The sequence below is a fragment of the Netta rufina genome, assembly GCF_964035555.1.
Source record: "Netta rufina genome assembly, chromosome: 3".
Taxonomy (NCBI): Eukaryota; Metazoa; Chordata; class Aves; order Anseriformes; family Anatidae; genus Netta; species Netta rufina.
In genome coordinates this window covers 105,539,412-105,555,308 of record NC_140125.1, presented here as the reverse complement: position 1 = coordinate 105,555,308, position 15,897 = coordinate 105,539,412, and the positions used below count along the sequence as shown (strand labels likewise).

The following is a 15,897-nucleotide window of genomic DNA, read 5'->3' as shown; positions in this document are numbered from 1 at the left end:
TTTAACATGATATTTTTTTGCTAAATCTGTTTTGTATATTGATGTCAATATTGTAAAAATGTAAAATAAAACTGACACTTGCTTCTATCTTTTTGTCTTAAAACCGGTTTGTTAGTATAAAATGCAGTTCTGCTTGACATAGATCTTAAAACAACAAGAGAAAAGTAGTAGTAAGTAGTCATTTAGTGCTTTATAACCCTAATATAATGTAATTTGTGGTGCCTCCATAGTTCTTACATTCCAGTGAGAATCCCCAAGATGTACTTTTTTTGCCCCTTTACTACTTGTATTTCTCATTTTACATAGCAAAAAGCAAGGGAGGATGACATAAGAGGAGTAGCCCAAGTGATTTTAAAAGTAGTTTTATTTTTCCAGACATTTGACTGGTTAACAAGAGTAAAATTTATTAATCATGCTCTAATTATAAATCACTGCATCCAGGACATTGAAAATAAGAGTTGATTTTCGGTTATACAATATATACAGTTGCTCTGCAACTAAACAAAATAAAAACAACTGAATTGAATATTATACATCTCATAGCATTCTAAGCTGCATTTTTAAATGTCATTTGCTCCTTTTTAAACAGTTAACACAGCAACCTAATAGTCTGTCTATTAACAGCTTTTTGAATCATTATTTTGATCAGATTTGAAAAGTTGTATGAAATACGCCAAAGGTTTGGACTTAAAATTCTTACTTTTATATTATAAATAGATATCTACAGGCTCTAGAATTTCTTTTTCCTCTGCCAGAGGACAAGCAAACTTTGAGAAACGTTGAAAATTTTGGGATAAATTTTGCTTAGCTGCTCCTTATTGGTCCTCAACATTTTAACAGTCTGCAGGGGTAGTGCTATTACACTGAAGTCTAAACGTTTTCTAAGTGACTAGCGAACAGGGTTGTGACATTTTAAAGTGTGTTCCTCTTCTAGCAGAGCCTAAGGAAAATTCGCATCATTGTTCAACTTTACGAGTTGTTACTTACACTATAAGATTCTGTGTTAAAAATACTGTACATTAGGAGATCTGTGCAAAATAATATGCCCATTTACTCTCTAGACTCTATCAGGGATAGAAACATACAAAATAGTGTTGCAAACTGAACATTATCAGTAAGTGAATAAAACTGTAGTGCTAAACTATTACTCTATCATCTTACTGGGAACTTTGAAAATACAGACTAATTTGCTTCAACTTGCAACAAAAATATCTTGAAACATTCCAGTTTGTTCCCCATTTATACTGCAGCAACAGCATCTAGAAAATGAAAGGTCAGTATATACCTAGCTGTACCCACACGTTTGAGAGGCTATCAACCAACTGTACCATTCAGGGAAGGTGATAAAGGGAAGATCAGTGTTGCTCTTCCAGCATTAACGCAACGTGATTTTTCTCCAAATAAGACTACGCAGTGGCCTATTTTCCTTTCTGTTAAATACGAAGTGGCCAATTTGAACACCACTTGTCCAGAGATTCAAAGTTTTCTCGGAAAATCTAGAGATGGAATATTCACAGAACGTGATCAAAGCCAATTTGACCTAGACATAGATTTCTCTTACCCTATGCCATCGGTTGTTTCCTGTAGCACAAGCAAAAACTGGTACAATCTCTCAATATCCAACATCAAAACGATGTCTGATTTGTATCGGTGTTTTCCATCAACCACCCGGGAGTTACCAATAGCCTAGCCTTTGTTCACAAATTAGTAAAACAAATTTAACAACAGTGTAGCTACCATATATGTGGGTATATTATATAAATACAGAGTGAGTTAGCAAACCATCCTTGTTTGCAAGGTAGTGGCACACAAATTTTTATCAAACAGAACATAACGTAGTGTACTTGTGAGGTGTCAGAGACCTTATTGACCACGGATAGTTACCTACATCCTCCACCAAATATGTTCTCTGTGCGAACACATTGCTGGATGATTACGAAATTTCAAGATTTAAAAAAAAAAAAAGCCTAACCACTATAATGATACAAGTGTAAGAAATGCTCTGCAATCCATCATCATGATTAAGTACATTTCAGGAAGTGCAGTTTTCATATCCTTGAGTTAATGCAGTTAACTCGGTAATATTGCCATCGTTTAGATAACCAGCAGTAGTCACATTAAATGACCAAAATGGATGTAACATACAGAAAGAACATTCAAAAAACAGGTTCCACACACGTGCAGCCTAGAAAAATGAAACAGTCTCAAGCTCACAAAATCAGAACTAGAAAGTTCAACGACTAACACAGATTTCAGATAACTTGAAGCAAATATCTACATCCATTCTGAAAGAAAGAAGTTTCTCCTGTGGTAAACTGAAATACTTTGTCACTTTTACCTGGCCAAAGGCACCTAGTTAAAATTGGTTCTTCTGCAATAGTTGACATCCTGGATGACAGCCAGTTTGGCAAGATGCTGAATGAGTCCGACTGAGAACTATACAGCAGCTTGCACGTTTTGGTTCTGAATCCTTACAACGGTATTGAGAATTGGATAAATTCACTGCCCTGTTACAGATGCACACAATTTCTTTTGACTGGGGAAGCAACACTAAACTGTGGTATTGTCACGTTACCAAACAGAGAATGAAATTACAGCAAATGTTTTCAAAAGAAAATTCATAATGTTGTGATGTCGACACACACATATGGGTTTTGATTGTTAAAGCTTTTCAGTTCACCTTAAAAAAATACAGGAAGAGGTTTTTTTTCTGATTGTTTTTGTAAACTGCTCATGAGAAGTTTTCACATAGAAAAAAGTTCTAAAAGTCCCAAAATCAGAACAATGGTAATAAAAAAGTAAGCTACAGTACCTAGGACTTGGGCAGTGCTCTGGCAAGGTGTCTGCAGATAGGTAGATGAAATGAAATAGAGCAAAACTTATTTCTGTGACCGCTGGAAATGAGAAATGTCTCCACTTATCAGTAGCAATTTAGTCAACAATAAAGTGCACAAATGAGACAGGGAAAGCTCCTTTCCGACTGGGGTCTCCATCAATATGGCCGATCTGCAAGAGTTCAGACAGTTTCCAAGTTAATCTCAAAAAGGAATTAGAACCAAAATAAATACCAGTGACCTTTGTTTTTGTTAGACTTCTATTTTTTTTTTCAAATTGTCTTATTCAGTTCTTTAGAAGTAACACCTCTTGATGTGGTCCCACTACTCCATCATTTCAGTTCATTCTGGAACGCCTGGCAGCCCATATCATGCCTCTTTTAAGTTGCTTCTGCTTCCTTCTCTTCTCAGTGAAAGGTAAAAGAATGGATCAAGCTTCAACAGATCTCAAGCGTTTTGTTTCTTAATCTATTTGTGTTTATACAAATAGACGATAATGTATCGCCTGCAATTTAGATGCAATATGAAATTCTCCTCTTTACTAGCTAACAACTAAATGAGTGTTTTCATGCATAATAACTTTCCAGATCTACTTTAGCTGATGCAGTTCTGGGGTACAAATAGTTGAGATGGTTTCCCAGCACACAGAATAAACCATTTCTCAACGTCAGTCAGCTAAAGAATTAGGACAATACAAAGCTGTCTCCTGAGGACTGTGACACAGCATCTTCAAGGAAGATGAAATAGTAGCAGATTCTCCAATTGCTGACACCCACCCAGGAGTTTCCTAAAGTCACACAGACCATGTCCCCTGTGTATTGTGACCCTACTAACCATGTGTTGTTGTTTTTTTCCCTGAATGTAAAAACTTTTCTTGAGAAAAGCTAAAAGTTTATCTGAAGCCTGAATTTTAAACAAAAGAAACATTTGGAATCAAGTTTCCACGAGATGAAACTTCTCCTGTTATTTGGAAACCCAACAGAGATCTTCTGAAGTCAGCGTCAACCTCTAGATTTCATTTCTTTCTTTCAAAGTATATCGATAGAAAATAGGAAATACTCACCCACCACTCCTGATCTTCTTCACCATCGACTACAATGATATCTCCTTCTGAAAAAGTTAGCTCGTCTGGGTTATCTGCTACACAGTTGTAAATCGCTTTTACTCTTTTGGGTTTAGTTTTTGACTGAAATATAAAAAGAAAGTGTAAATAATAAGCATGGAAGAATCAAAATACATTTGAAGGTGATCTAAAGCATGCAGCAGAGATGCTATCAATCATTTTTCATGGGTTAGAATTCACCTAGATCTTTTACACCAGGTGCTCAAGGTTCAGGCTGATTTTGGCAGCATCCCAAGCCTTTCAGAAACACTATGTCACCAACATGGACCAGCTTTCCCTTGTGAGCTTCCATTTTAGCTCACTCAAGTCTGCTTCAGAGCTCTACGCACCGTTACAGCAAGTGTGATTTCACTCAGAGAATGGGGTGATCGAGTGCTACACAGTGAGTGTAACACCAGTGTTGTCAGAAAGAGGCCTGAAACACCTGTCAGTATGTCCCTTCTTAATTTACTAAACCCTGCTCAACAGTACAAAATTTCCAGAATGTCCTCAGGCTCTTTGTAGTGCTTTGAGGACCACAAGCCACAGAAGTGGTCTTTTAACAGCAAAGGTAACACTGCTGTTTGGTAGGGAGCTGCAGCATTTCAGTACTGAGTGGGACTCCAGTCCTAGTTGTGTTCTGTTTGAAGTGATGTTGCAATTGTTTTGTATCCACCATCCTAACCTCATGCTTCTCCATGTGCAACCTGGCCTGTTTCCACTCTCAGCTTCCTGCTGCGTTTGTTTTCAGCCTTCTCAATCCCTGTTGCAGATTAACACTAATGCTACCTGCATCGTCTTTCCATGCAAGGAGCACAGGACCTGGAGGCAGAGCATTATCTTTCTGTGTCAATCTACCCTTCCCTCCACTTTCCCCAGCCTCAGCCAGCAAAAACCTTTCCTTTCTACCTTCAGATGCCAGAGCAGAGCTGCAAGTGCCAGTCAGATCAACAGCTGGAAGCTTGTGAAGGAGAAGAGACTCCATCCACAAGTCTGCTTCTTTTGACCAGCCAAATGTTCTGTTGTGGACAAAGCCCTGTTCCCAGGAGACTAACAAACAGGGAAGTTTTCCATACATCTACAACATGGTTTCAAAAACCTCTAGCATGCATTGAGAAAAAAAGAAGCATCAGGAACCTTCCTCCTGAAAAATGGGCTATTGGGTAAATGCACTGTACAGCAGGTAACTCACTGGCTGCATGCGCATTGTAACAAGGTCTCTTTTTTCTTTACTCAAGAATCACTTCTACAATCATTTCCTCAATCTGGTTTGGCTTCCAGATTCTCTGGCAAACGTAGCAGAAAAGGGTGAAGTATAAGGCTAAGGGGAGTGATTTAGCCAAAGTGCTTTAGCTAGACTGATCTAGCTAAAGCTCTTTAGCTGAGGGGCCCTTGACTAAATCTCAGCTAAGATGCTTTAGCTAGATTGATTTAGCTAAAGCACCTTAACTAGCACACACCCCCTGAGCCAGGTTTCTCTTTACTTCTCTGTCTTATGACAGAAGAAAACCATCCAGCTGATTTTCTCAGGCAGAATTTTGTGACTACTGATGCCCTAGAGATATTTGGAGACTCAGATTTGTTCTTCATACGACATGCAACTAATATTAACCGGAGAGTGGAGACACTGTTCCTAAAAAACAGCCAGGACAACCCATTCACACATAAGTGAAGCAATTTGCCCCGTAAAACAAAGAAGGAAAAAAGATAGAGAACTACTACAACCTTAACTTAGACAGAAAGCCAGGTAGGGAGCTATTCCAGAACTGATAATGTATTCAATGGATGTAACCAGCACTGAATCCCAGAGCACACAACAGAAATTGTGATCAGTTCAACAGCTTCACGGAGTAAGTATGGCAATTCCCTTAGTGCACCTAAGCTAAAGGGACAGCTATTCAATTTTTCACTAACCAGACTATTAAATTTTACTACCTAAACCATGAAAGTTGTTTTGATGCAAGACAGGCAGTAACTTGGTTAAACAAGAGTGGGAGAGGCAAGAAAACAGAAGATTTTATAATCCCAACTAATGCAAGATGAACTCCACGTGTCTCTGTGTTTTTTTTTTTTTTTTTTTCAGCATGATCAGATGACAAAAGCTAGGAGGAGTTCCAGGAACTCAAAACAAATGCACAAGGCTATGCACACATACACGCTGCAGTCCTGTCCTGGAGAATTACTATTTCAGTAGACATGGTTAAATAAAAATGAACGAAGAGAGACAGAGGACCGAAGAAGGTAAGATGTTTTTTTGCAGCCCACTAATAACACAATCATAGGGCCAGGAACAGCACAGCTCCTACCTCTCAGGTTATTATTCACCTACTAAACTATACAGACGTTAAAGCATAAACCAGCCCAGACCTAGTCACATACAGTATCTCAAGAGCACGAGCTCTCTGTCATGACCAAGCATATAAATGTTTTATGTCTGCCACAGAAGAAAACAACGTAAAATTGGAGCGAGGGCCAAAGAGTCAATTGAACTACACATAATGGAACAGCAAAACTGACATCCAGAAATATGTCCCTTCACCTACACCAGCACAAGAATATAAATATTGACATTACTAAATGTGTCACCATTCATGGACCTAAATAAGAATAAGAAAAGGCCACACAATCAGATCAGTCATCTAAGTCCAGTATCTAAGAGTCACTGTATCGTTAGGGGAGGATGGAAGAGAAGAAGAATATAAAATATTTCCAGCCCAACACTTCCAGCCTTCCCTTTCCCCCTTCAGCCACCTTATGGTTGGACCAGATGATCCTAGAGGTCTTTTCCAGGCTTTATGTTTCTATGATTCTGGTTGGGATGCCTCTCATCAGATGTGATTTCTGTGTATTTAGTAACTTCCAATGGATTTCCCTATTGTCACCCACTGAATGCCTGACAAAGCAGTGTAAAGTGAAACAATTCCACAAAGTTCAAATTTCTTTTGTTTTGAAATTAGCTCCTCCTAGTCTTTTCTGAAGCCATTTGGTCCACCAATGTAAACAAGTGTATTTACTTCCCTTGTAAAAGTAAGCAAGAAACCTCACTTATTACTTACTTCACTGAAGTTTAAGAATTGAGTTGCATATGGCTTACAAGAGACCTACTATTCTCTTATCAAGCTTACCTACCTTCAATAAATCAAACCATAAATTCTACAAATTCAGACACAAGCAGTGAATCCAAGATTTGTCTTTGTTTTCTCCTTTTTTGCTGGTGTTCTTTTTCATGTAAGATCACATATCATTGCATAAGAAATGCAAGAGAAGCAAGATTTTCATAGATACCTACCACAAGTCACACATTTGAGAGGATAAGGGTTTTGTATTTTCCATGGTTCACACACTTTATTTCTAACAGAACAGACTATTATGGCAGCTGTGCGTTTGACAGTGTGTGGAAGCTTTAATAAAATCTAAACCTAGGTTGTCTACTTACTATTTGTGATTTCCTTGGCATTGGTGCTGGTGGCTGGATCTGTGCCAAAGTATTCACTGTAGAACCAGTTTGTGTTACTGGGATCTCACACACAGAAGAAGATTCTCCTGCTGCTAAGGCAAGTAAAATGATTAAATCCTAGGCATGCTTTCAAAAAAATAAAAAAGCAAGAGCAATGATACAAATTGCAACCAAGTTCATTATTCTTAATTAGAGAATACAAAGGATCATGTATACCATGAGTATTTCATCTTTAATGTCGTTCTTTTTTTACACTGAGTGTGGCATTCCTACCCTTTTCCTTACCAAAGAAGGCCTCTTTTCCCAAAAAGAATTACCTAAGACCTTTAATATCACAGTTACACTGAGAAAAGCTATAAGATAAATGACTAAGAGAAAAAAAGCCTATAAAACAGATGACACCAGAACCAAATTTCCCATTTCCCCACCCATTCTCTACAGACTGAAGACTTTTAGAACTTTTCTTTCCTAATAAATCCCATCCTTATCAAGATGCTGTACCCTTCACAGGAGACTTCTGGCACATTCTGATAATGATTTGCAAATTTCAGCTCTGTGGAAATGTTGAAGGGAAATAAAAAAGAATCAAAGTACGAACCAATAAACATAACAGTGGAAGAATAGAGTGGGTAGAAGAACTTCCACTAAAACCACTACAAAAGCAGGATCAATTTGCAATTTCATTAATTAGATGTGATGTATGAAGTTTCATTTTAAAACTACAATCACATTTTTCTGTGCAAAAATGTATTTTGGCCTTGCCCGTTGCCTCATTTATGAGGCATGTAAACGAGAGTGAACTAACTGAAGCTTTCATACTGCATCCTCTCTTTGAGTGTGTGTGTGGGGTAGGTGAGTTGAGATGACATCAGGAAACCTAAAGTCCAGCTGGAATTGAAGCTGGCCAGGGATGTCAGACAAGGAGAAAGGTTTCTGTAAGCACATGTGTGACAAAAGGAAGGCTAAGGAAAATGTGGACCCACTGCTAAGGAGAAGAAAAAAAAACAGGTACCAGGCTGTGCTGGGGGCCACTCAGCTGGAAAGTAGTTCTGCAGAAAAGGACCTGGAGGGTCTGGCTGCACATGAGCCAGCAGTGTGCCCTTGCTGCAAAGACAGCTAATGGTATCTTGGGTTGTGTTAGGCAAAGTATCACCAGCGGGTTGAGGGAGGTGATCCTTCCCCTCTTGAGTAGCACTGGTGAGGCCACACATGGGGTGCTGTGTCCAGTTCTGGGCTCCCCAGTACAAAGGAAACGTGGACATACTGGAAAGAGTCCAACAAAAGGCCACAAAAATGATTAAAGCATTGGAGCATCTCTCATAGGAGGAAAGGCTGAGAGAGCAGGGATTGTTTAGCCTAGAAAAAAGAAGGCTGAGGAAGAATCTCATCAATGTGTACAAAAATCTGAAGGAAGGGTGCAAAGACAACAGAGCCAGGCTCTTTTCACTGGTGCCAAGTAACAGGACAAGAGACAATGGACACAAACTGAAACATGGGAGGTGCTCTCTGAGCATCAGGAAACACTTGTTGTTGATTTTTCTTTTTTTTTTTTTTAAACTGTGTGGGTGATGAAGCATTAGCACAGACTGCTCAGAGAGGTTGTGGAGTCTCCTTCCCTGGAAGACCTTGCAAACCCATTCAGGCATGGTCCTGGGCAATACCCTGTGAGCAGGGATCTGGACCAGATGACTTTCTGAGGTCCTTTCCAACCTCAACCATTCTGTGATTCTTGCTACATGGTTCCACTGCTGACATAATTGTCCCCAACTCATGCAGAAAAGCTTTAAGCATAAGGGCCTACACAATCAAGAAAAGAAACAAAAATGCTGGTACTGATTGTGCTTAAATGTACAAGGTAAACTGAAAACACTCTCCTTTAGGCTGTAATAACAATAGCTTAATTACAGTAAAATAAATCTCTAAAGCATAATTACCAGTTTGTTGTAGAGACCCAAGTCCTCTAGACTGCCCTTTGTTTGCTAAGCCAGATGACTTCTCAGTCCTGTTCAAAAAAAAAAATTAGAAAATTTTCCATTTAAGAAACAAACAAGAACTCAAACCACAAGAATTCAGACTATTTTCCAAATTATAAAATTATTGTAACATCTTCAGTATATTTCAGTGTCTGGTATTTTAAAATATTAGTTTGTTTCCCTATTTCTGAGCAGGCCAATGGTAAACTGCACCTTATCTAAAAACGTGAGGCAGAAGAATTACATACATTCAATTTCTGCAATTTGTACAAAGCTGATTTTCTTTCCCTAAGTTCTGAAGTTCTTAACATTACTTTTTAAAAATTCTTTGGTGTGCTTTGTTAAAAATATGTATCGTGTACATTATAGCAAACTATAATCGTGTACATTACAGCAAACTTCAGGAAGCTGCTTCTCCCTTTTACAATTGCATGTATATGCAATTAAAAGGCTAGAGAGGAAACTCAATGGTTGCTTGCTTCTTTCACTCACAAAGCATCAACCATGTGTATTATCTCACATATACATATATCTGTACTTGCTAACCATCTAGGCTTGCATAAACGATACTCTACCAAATATTCAGTGTCTAAGAATCCAGAATTTCCCAAGACAATTTACTAACATATCTCACTATGCTTACTTTGGGAAAACTTTCCATAGTGTCTACATTATTGTTGTCACAACTTAGAAGTTTTCTTTTTAGAGCCACCATGAGACGTAAAAAGGAGTGGAGTGATGCAGTACTTTACATGGACAGACCTGCATCTGTGCTCCAATTTATTTATTTATTTATTTTTAAGGATGAGAGACTCTCACTTCTTCCAAACTTTTATCACAGGCCATATTTTCTAGACTTCTTATTATTGATATTCTCTGGTTTTGGCCTTACTACTTTGTATCTTTATTTTAATTCAATAACCAAGACTGAATACAGTAGTCCAGCTGAGACATTATTGATGTTGAGCCAATCGGAATAAGTAACTCCTAAATTTTGCAGGTCATAATCAAACAACACTCTTTCTCTTTGCCTCTTCCACAACAGCATGAGTCTTCTTATTTACGATTCACCATGTCTTTGCAGATTCTGCTCTTGAAGACTTTTGCTTAACCATACTTAGCTGTTCTCCATACGCCATTTTTGTAGTTGGCTGTTCTTCAGTACCAAGTGTTGCTTACTAAACAACACTCCTCTTCTTCCCAGACTACTACTAGCTTTTCAAGGCTAGTTTAAATATAATCCTATTCACTAGTACATTTGTCACTTGTAACATCTTACAAATTTAAAGATCATATTCTCTATTCCAAGTCTCAACTCCTTCCATGAATGAAAATACTGAATGGAACTGAACAGAGGATAAGCATGTGAACAACAAATGGCACATTCAGACAGTAATATTCCCTTATCTCTTGTTATTAGAAGAAAATTAGAAATGGATTATTCTTTGTGCCTTATTTCCATCAGGGCTAAGCATTCTGCAGATACTGTAAAAGTTATAAAACATCAAATTGCTAGGCTGTTCTGTTTTTACCATGGGAATCCTTGTAATCTGCTCCCTCAGTATCTGTCTTCTGTTCAGTCATATATGTTAGAACATATCACTGGCAAAGACTGCATGTGTTATAGATGACTTATATGTTATATACCATAAAACTGAGAAGTTAATCATTATGAAATACATGCATTAAGTACTAAAATGGCATCAGTTACCCAGAAATAGGCTTTCTTTGAGAGATTCGACTAGGAGGTTGTGGGGGCAGTGGTGGTGGGGTTGGCTTGGTTTGTGGAGGAGCTGGTTGCTGTTTAGATTGCTGGTTCAAAGCTTCCATAATGCTGGCTGTCTTTGCCACTGGAGGCGGTGGTGCTGGAGAAAGCACATCTATGGAAAAAAGTTAGACAATGAAAAGGAATTAGATTTCTAGTTGCCATTTTGTCTCTTGGGTTCTCATCCACAGGTCTTCCTGTTACAGGATTTAGCTTCATCAAAGAAAAATGCTTTACTACTTGTTATCAGTAACTTAAAACATGAAGTTATCCTTCCATTGGAAGGGTGACCTCTTTGGAAAGAGGTTTACGTTTTGTTTCACCTACTCAAGATCAGAGAGCTCACAAATACTCCAATTCATCAAAGCATTAAAGTACAAGCAAAGAAAATTCTCAAGTGTTACCAAAGTCATTCTGATCTAACATTTTCAAGAATATGACTATATTTAGAGTGATGTTGTTGTTTGCTCAATCAAGGCCTTCAGTTGGTGTTTTATGGAAAAGTATTTGAGCAAGTGTCTGAGAAATTTTGTTTAGAGAAAATTCTTTTTAAAAATCCTGTTATAATTAATATTTAGTCAACGAAACTTTACATTATATTGAATAATTAATTAAATTTCTATTGAATTCTTGAAACCAACATAACAGCAGCTGGCAATGCATTAAAACATCCTTTTTACACTCTTACAATCTTCAAGAATTATGCACAATGTGGAGACATAGCCCCAGGCCTGTATGTAACGCTTATTTTTACAGCTCACTGGTGAGATATGCATCATTAAAACTACATATCAAAGTGGAAAGCTCTTTAGCTCTAGTAATAGCTGCTACCTTGCATTGACCCTTCACTATACCATGCACTGAAATTTCAGAGAAGACAGTTCATACTAAGTTACTGGATGGGAACGATAGGCCGAAGCTACAGTCACCAAAAGAGGAAATATGAGTTGTGAAAATGGAAAAATAAGCCAACTATGATTAGATACAGCAGAAGGGAAAACAGGGGAAAGTGGAAACATACTTGTAGATGTTACACGCAATGGCGGCACAGGGGGATGAATAGCTGGTGGATCAGATGAAGATCTCTGCCTGCTTATACTGTCCACTCCTAAAGAATTTGTCTTCCACATTGTATTAGATGAAGAAATTGTCTGAATACCACTGCCAAGAACTGAAGGCTGGACTAAAAAGAGAGGAAAATACTGTATTATTATTATTACTTACCCTAAGCACAAAGTGTTAACATTCACACCCGTGCTTTTAAAAATGGTGCAGCTACACACTACAAACACTACATTCACAAAATAATTTGTTCATATTCAGAACCACTGCCACCTTGCAGGAATGCCAGAGCAGAAATCAGAGTCCACGTAAAATTACATGGACATAAAATTACATGGAAGTTTCTGGTTGAAGTCTTACTAACTTTTTACCCTAAAGTTTGTCTCCAGTCATTACTTTAAAATATGTTAACACTTGAAAAGCAGACATTTCTTAACAAGTAGAGAAGGCACATCTTGCTACCCTCTTTAATCCCTGACTAATAGCTGTAATTATTGCAGGTAGTCCAAGGAAAGGACCTCACCTTGGGTATTAGCAGACATTGCTGACTCAAAGTGAAACAGCAGTTTTGATTTGGAATCGACATAAAACTGAATTTCACCCAAACAAGAAGCTCTGACAACTAGTCATGAAACTAGTATCAGTTACAAGGTACTGCTTCCTCAGGGCTTCCTAAACGATTCCAGTCTTAGGCTAAAGAGCTGCATCTCCATTTTATAAAAACACTATAGATTTTCACCATGAGGCCAACATTTTGCACTTCTCATGTCATGTTTCCCTACTCAGAGCATGAGCATCATATTAAGAAAAGATGAAACAGAGTAAGGTATGAATAAATATCAGGTTGCAGGGAGAAGCGTACAAGGCTCAAAAGACTTGGAGAACAGCTTAAAGCTAAGAGGATAAAGGAGTAACAATAATACATCATAAGCAAACCAACAACAATATCAGCAATCAACAAGAACCTGAGATCGGTGACACTATCATAGCTTTTAACTGAAATATAAAATATTAGGCTACTATATTGGTAGAGTAAAAAAGAATACGAGTTAATAACCTCTCTGAGCCAGGCAGCATGATTTCTTGGTGGGAGTTGCACTATCCTGGTGCCAAAAAGTCTGGGGTTGGGAGTGAATGTAAAATGACACCATTTCTAGTGTCATTTAATCAAGGGCAGTGGGTGAAATAGCATGGTTTGCCGTGGGTAAAATAACATCAAAGGGTAAGAGACTCTTTTTAACTATCCAGCTGTATTAATTTAGGGGTAGTATCTAACAGTTAAACAGACAGTAAAAGCTCCTTCACAGACAAAAAGCCCGAGAAACTAGGTGAATTTTCCTGTTTGGTGGGGGAAGCATTCCTTTTTGTCAGGTAAAATGACATTAAATTGAGACTTCATGCAAAAATGTTAGATGAAAGGAATCCCACCTTGGTTAAGGAACTTAGTTTTATATGCTGCTAAACTTCTCCCAGTTTCACACCACCCCTTCGAAGTAGGACAACACCATGCTGTTCTATTGTTCCCTCTTTTTTTTTCTTTTTTCTTTGTGCCCTCAAGACAACATATTTGTATCCGACTTCCGTGCTGCAGCCATTCCTGTGGGACCAACAACTGACTTTTCATATTATACAAATGTTCAGTTTGCAATCTCAGGCATGGTCATTGTTGTATGGAGGTATTTTAACCTCTGTGTAGTGCTTCCAAAGGCAGACATTCCTCATATATGCCTAGAACATGACCCACTCTTATCTCCTGATGTGGAGTCTGAATCACAGGAGGATAGAAAATCGTGTGTTTACACAGCCATCTTTTTGGAATTTAACATTCCATAAATTTAGCATACATGAGAGATGCTGATTAATAAAGGGATGAAGCAATAAAGCACACTGAATGTGTACTGCATAAAGATAACCTGTACAAATTTCTCTACACTTCTCCACCATGATCCAAACAGATTGTATATGAACATAAGAATGAGGTTTACAGTGTCAGCTTCAATGGTAGATTTTGCAAGCACATGTTTCTGAACTGGGATGAGACCAGTACGTTTTTCATTGTTCAGCTAGTCACCTGCAGTTACATTTTCAGTCAGCTAACAGCTGTGTAATTTATCCAGTTCTTCGCATCGTGAACCTCATACTTTGTTCCATTTTATTTCATCAACCTTGAAGCACGTTTCTAATAAGAAAGGACTTTGCGACGTTAAAATCTCTCACATTCTGCATAGACTCTCCATTTTCCCAGGTATTAAAATCATTTTCTGCAGCAGCCAAATGCTGTGGAAATTTTACATGTTTAAATTTTCACTCTGACAATGACATCTTAAAGTATCTGAAGTGTGAAAAGATGGAATACAATCAAAAAGTACTTGCTGAACTAAATCCACTGCAGCCCTCCTAAAGTTGTTTAACTTTATTGAGGTTTCATGGGCATTGTTTTTCCACACACTGCTGTGTACTTTCTTGCGGGTACACTGAAAATCAAACCCAGAATTGGTTGTGCAGATTAACTTCAAGTATCCAAGATGAAGTCATTGGTAAACTATTCCAGTACTTACCTGTGCAATATAATGCTAAAAGAAAACTTAAAAACATAAGGAAAAAATTGTTACGATCCCATTCTTCTAACATACAGTGATGTTTTCCAGTGTTAATACCTTTGCCAATATTCCTTGGAGGTAGAGGAGGTGCACTGCTTGTAACAGGTACTGCAGGCTGAATGGGAGGTGGACTGCCGCTGAGTATTGCTCCATACGTTTCGTTCTGTAATATACTTGGCATAAATCCTCTTTGCTTATCCTTAGCAATGTTCGCTGCATCTCTTGCCAACGATGCTACATTAGGCTGAAGTTGGTTTGATCCCAGCTGATAGAAGCTGACGGGCCTGTCCTCTCTCCGATTAGGACTGGGTTGCTTAAACACAATAACAAAAGCACTCACTGATACCACATTATTTCTACTCGCTTTATTTATTAATGGGAAGTTCTTAGCTTCTAGACAGTAAAGATGGCTTCTAAAATGCATTTTTATTGCTGCAAATACATAATCTAGAATCTACATTCCACCTTCTTCAAGACAAAAGTGTGCATAAGATATTACTGTATCCAATATATACACAGGGCTATGCTGCTATAGATAATATAGGCAATATAAATATTCAGACCAGAGCAAGGAAAGTTTTCCTGCAGAAAACCACCAGGTAATATTTTCAAAGGCACAGAAACAACCGAAGAACCTAAGCCTCATCCAGCAGTGTTCAGCCCAAAATAGATTACAATCAACTCAAAACCAGAACAACACTGCACCCAAGTACTCTACCTGCAGCTCAAGCTACAACACATTAGGAGCCCAACCTTCTCATGAACTCTTTTTAGCTCACTAGTATCACAGGAGCAGTTAGCGAGATTACTTTAATTGGCAGCTGGGACGGAACATTGCTCAACCCCTGCACATTATCAAATGAGCTCTAATTAGTTGTCTTTGAGATTTGCAGCAAGTCATCTGTTCGCTATGCACACTTAGCATTATTTTTCCTGTTTCAACAGCAAGCATGATAATTATTGTTATCAAATGATAATTAAAATAGCTAGAGTTATAAGTTCATATGGCTAGTGCAGGAGTGGGTTGCAACATTCCGTAGTTCAGAGAGCATAAATATGTCTTCGGAAATAGCTTTAGATAAACACATAACTGATGTACTGGCT

General features: G+C 38.1%; 1 protein-coding gene across 1 annotated transcript in view; it reads right to left on the bottom strand.

Annotated features, from left to right (window-relative positions):
* Positions 1 to 2,874: 2,874 nt before the first annotated feature.
* The window catches only part of ASAP2 (ArfGAP with SH3 domain, ankyrin repeat and PH domain 2), a gene marked incomplete at its 5' end in the record, with an annotated part of 82,117 nt that continues 69,094 nt past the window's right edge, over positions 2,875 to 15,897 (bottom strand). Inside the window, 7 exons of the mRNA XM_084283694.1 lie at positions 2,875 to 3,006; positions 3,898 to 4,020; positions 7,373 to 7,482; positions 9,328 to 9,395; positions 11,078 to 11,246; positions 12,153 to 12,302; positions 14,851 to 15,106. Of these exons, the coding sequence (XP_084139820.1) occupies positions 2,932 to 3,006; positions 3,898 to 4,020; positions 7,373 to 7,482; positions 9,328 to 9,395; positions 11,078 to 11,246; positions 12,153 to 12,302; positions 14,851 to 15,106 (951 nt within the window). The 3' untranslated portion in view covers positions 2,875 to 2,931. The remainder of the gene's footprint in view (positions 3,007 to 3,897; positions 4,021 to 7,372; positions 7,483 to 9,327; positions 9,396 to 11,077; positions 11,247 to 12,152; positions 12,303 to 14,850; positions 15,107 to 15,897) is intronic.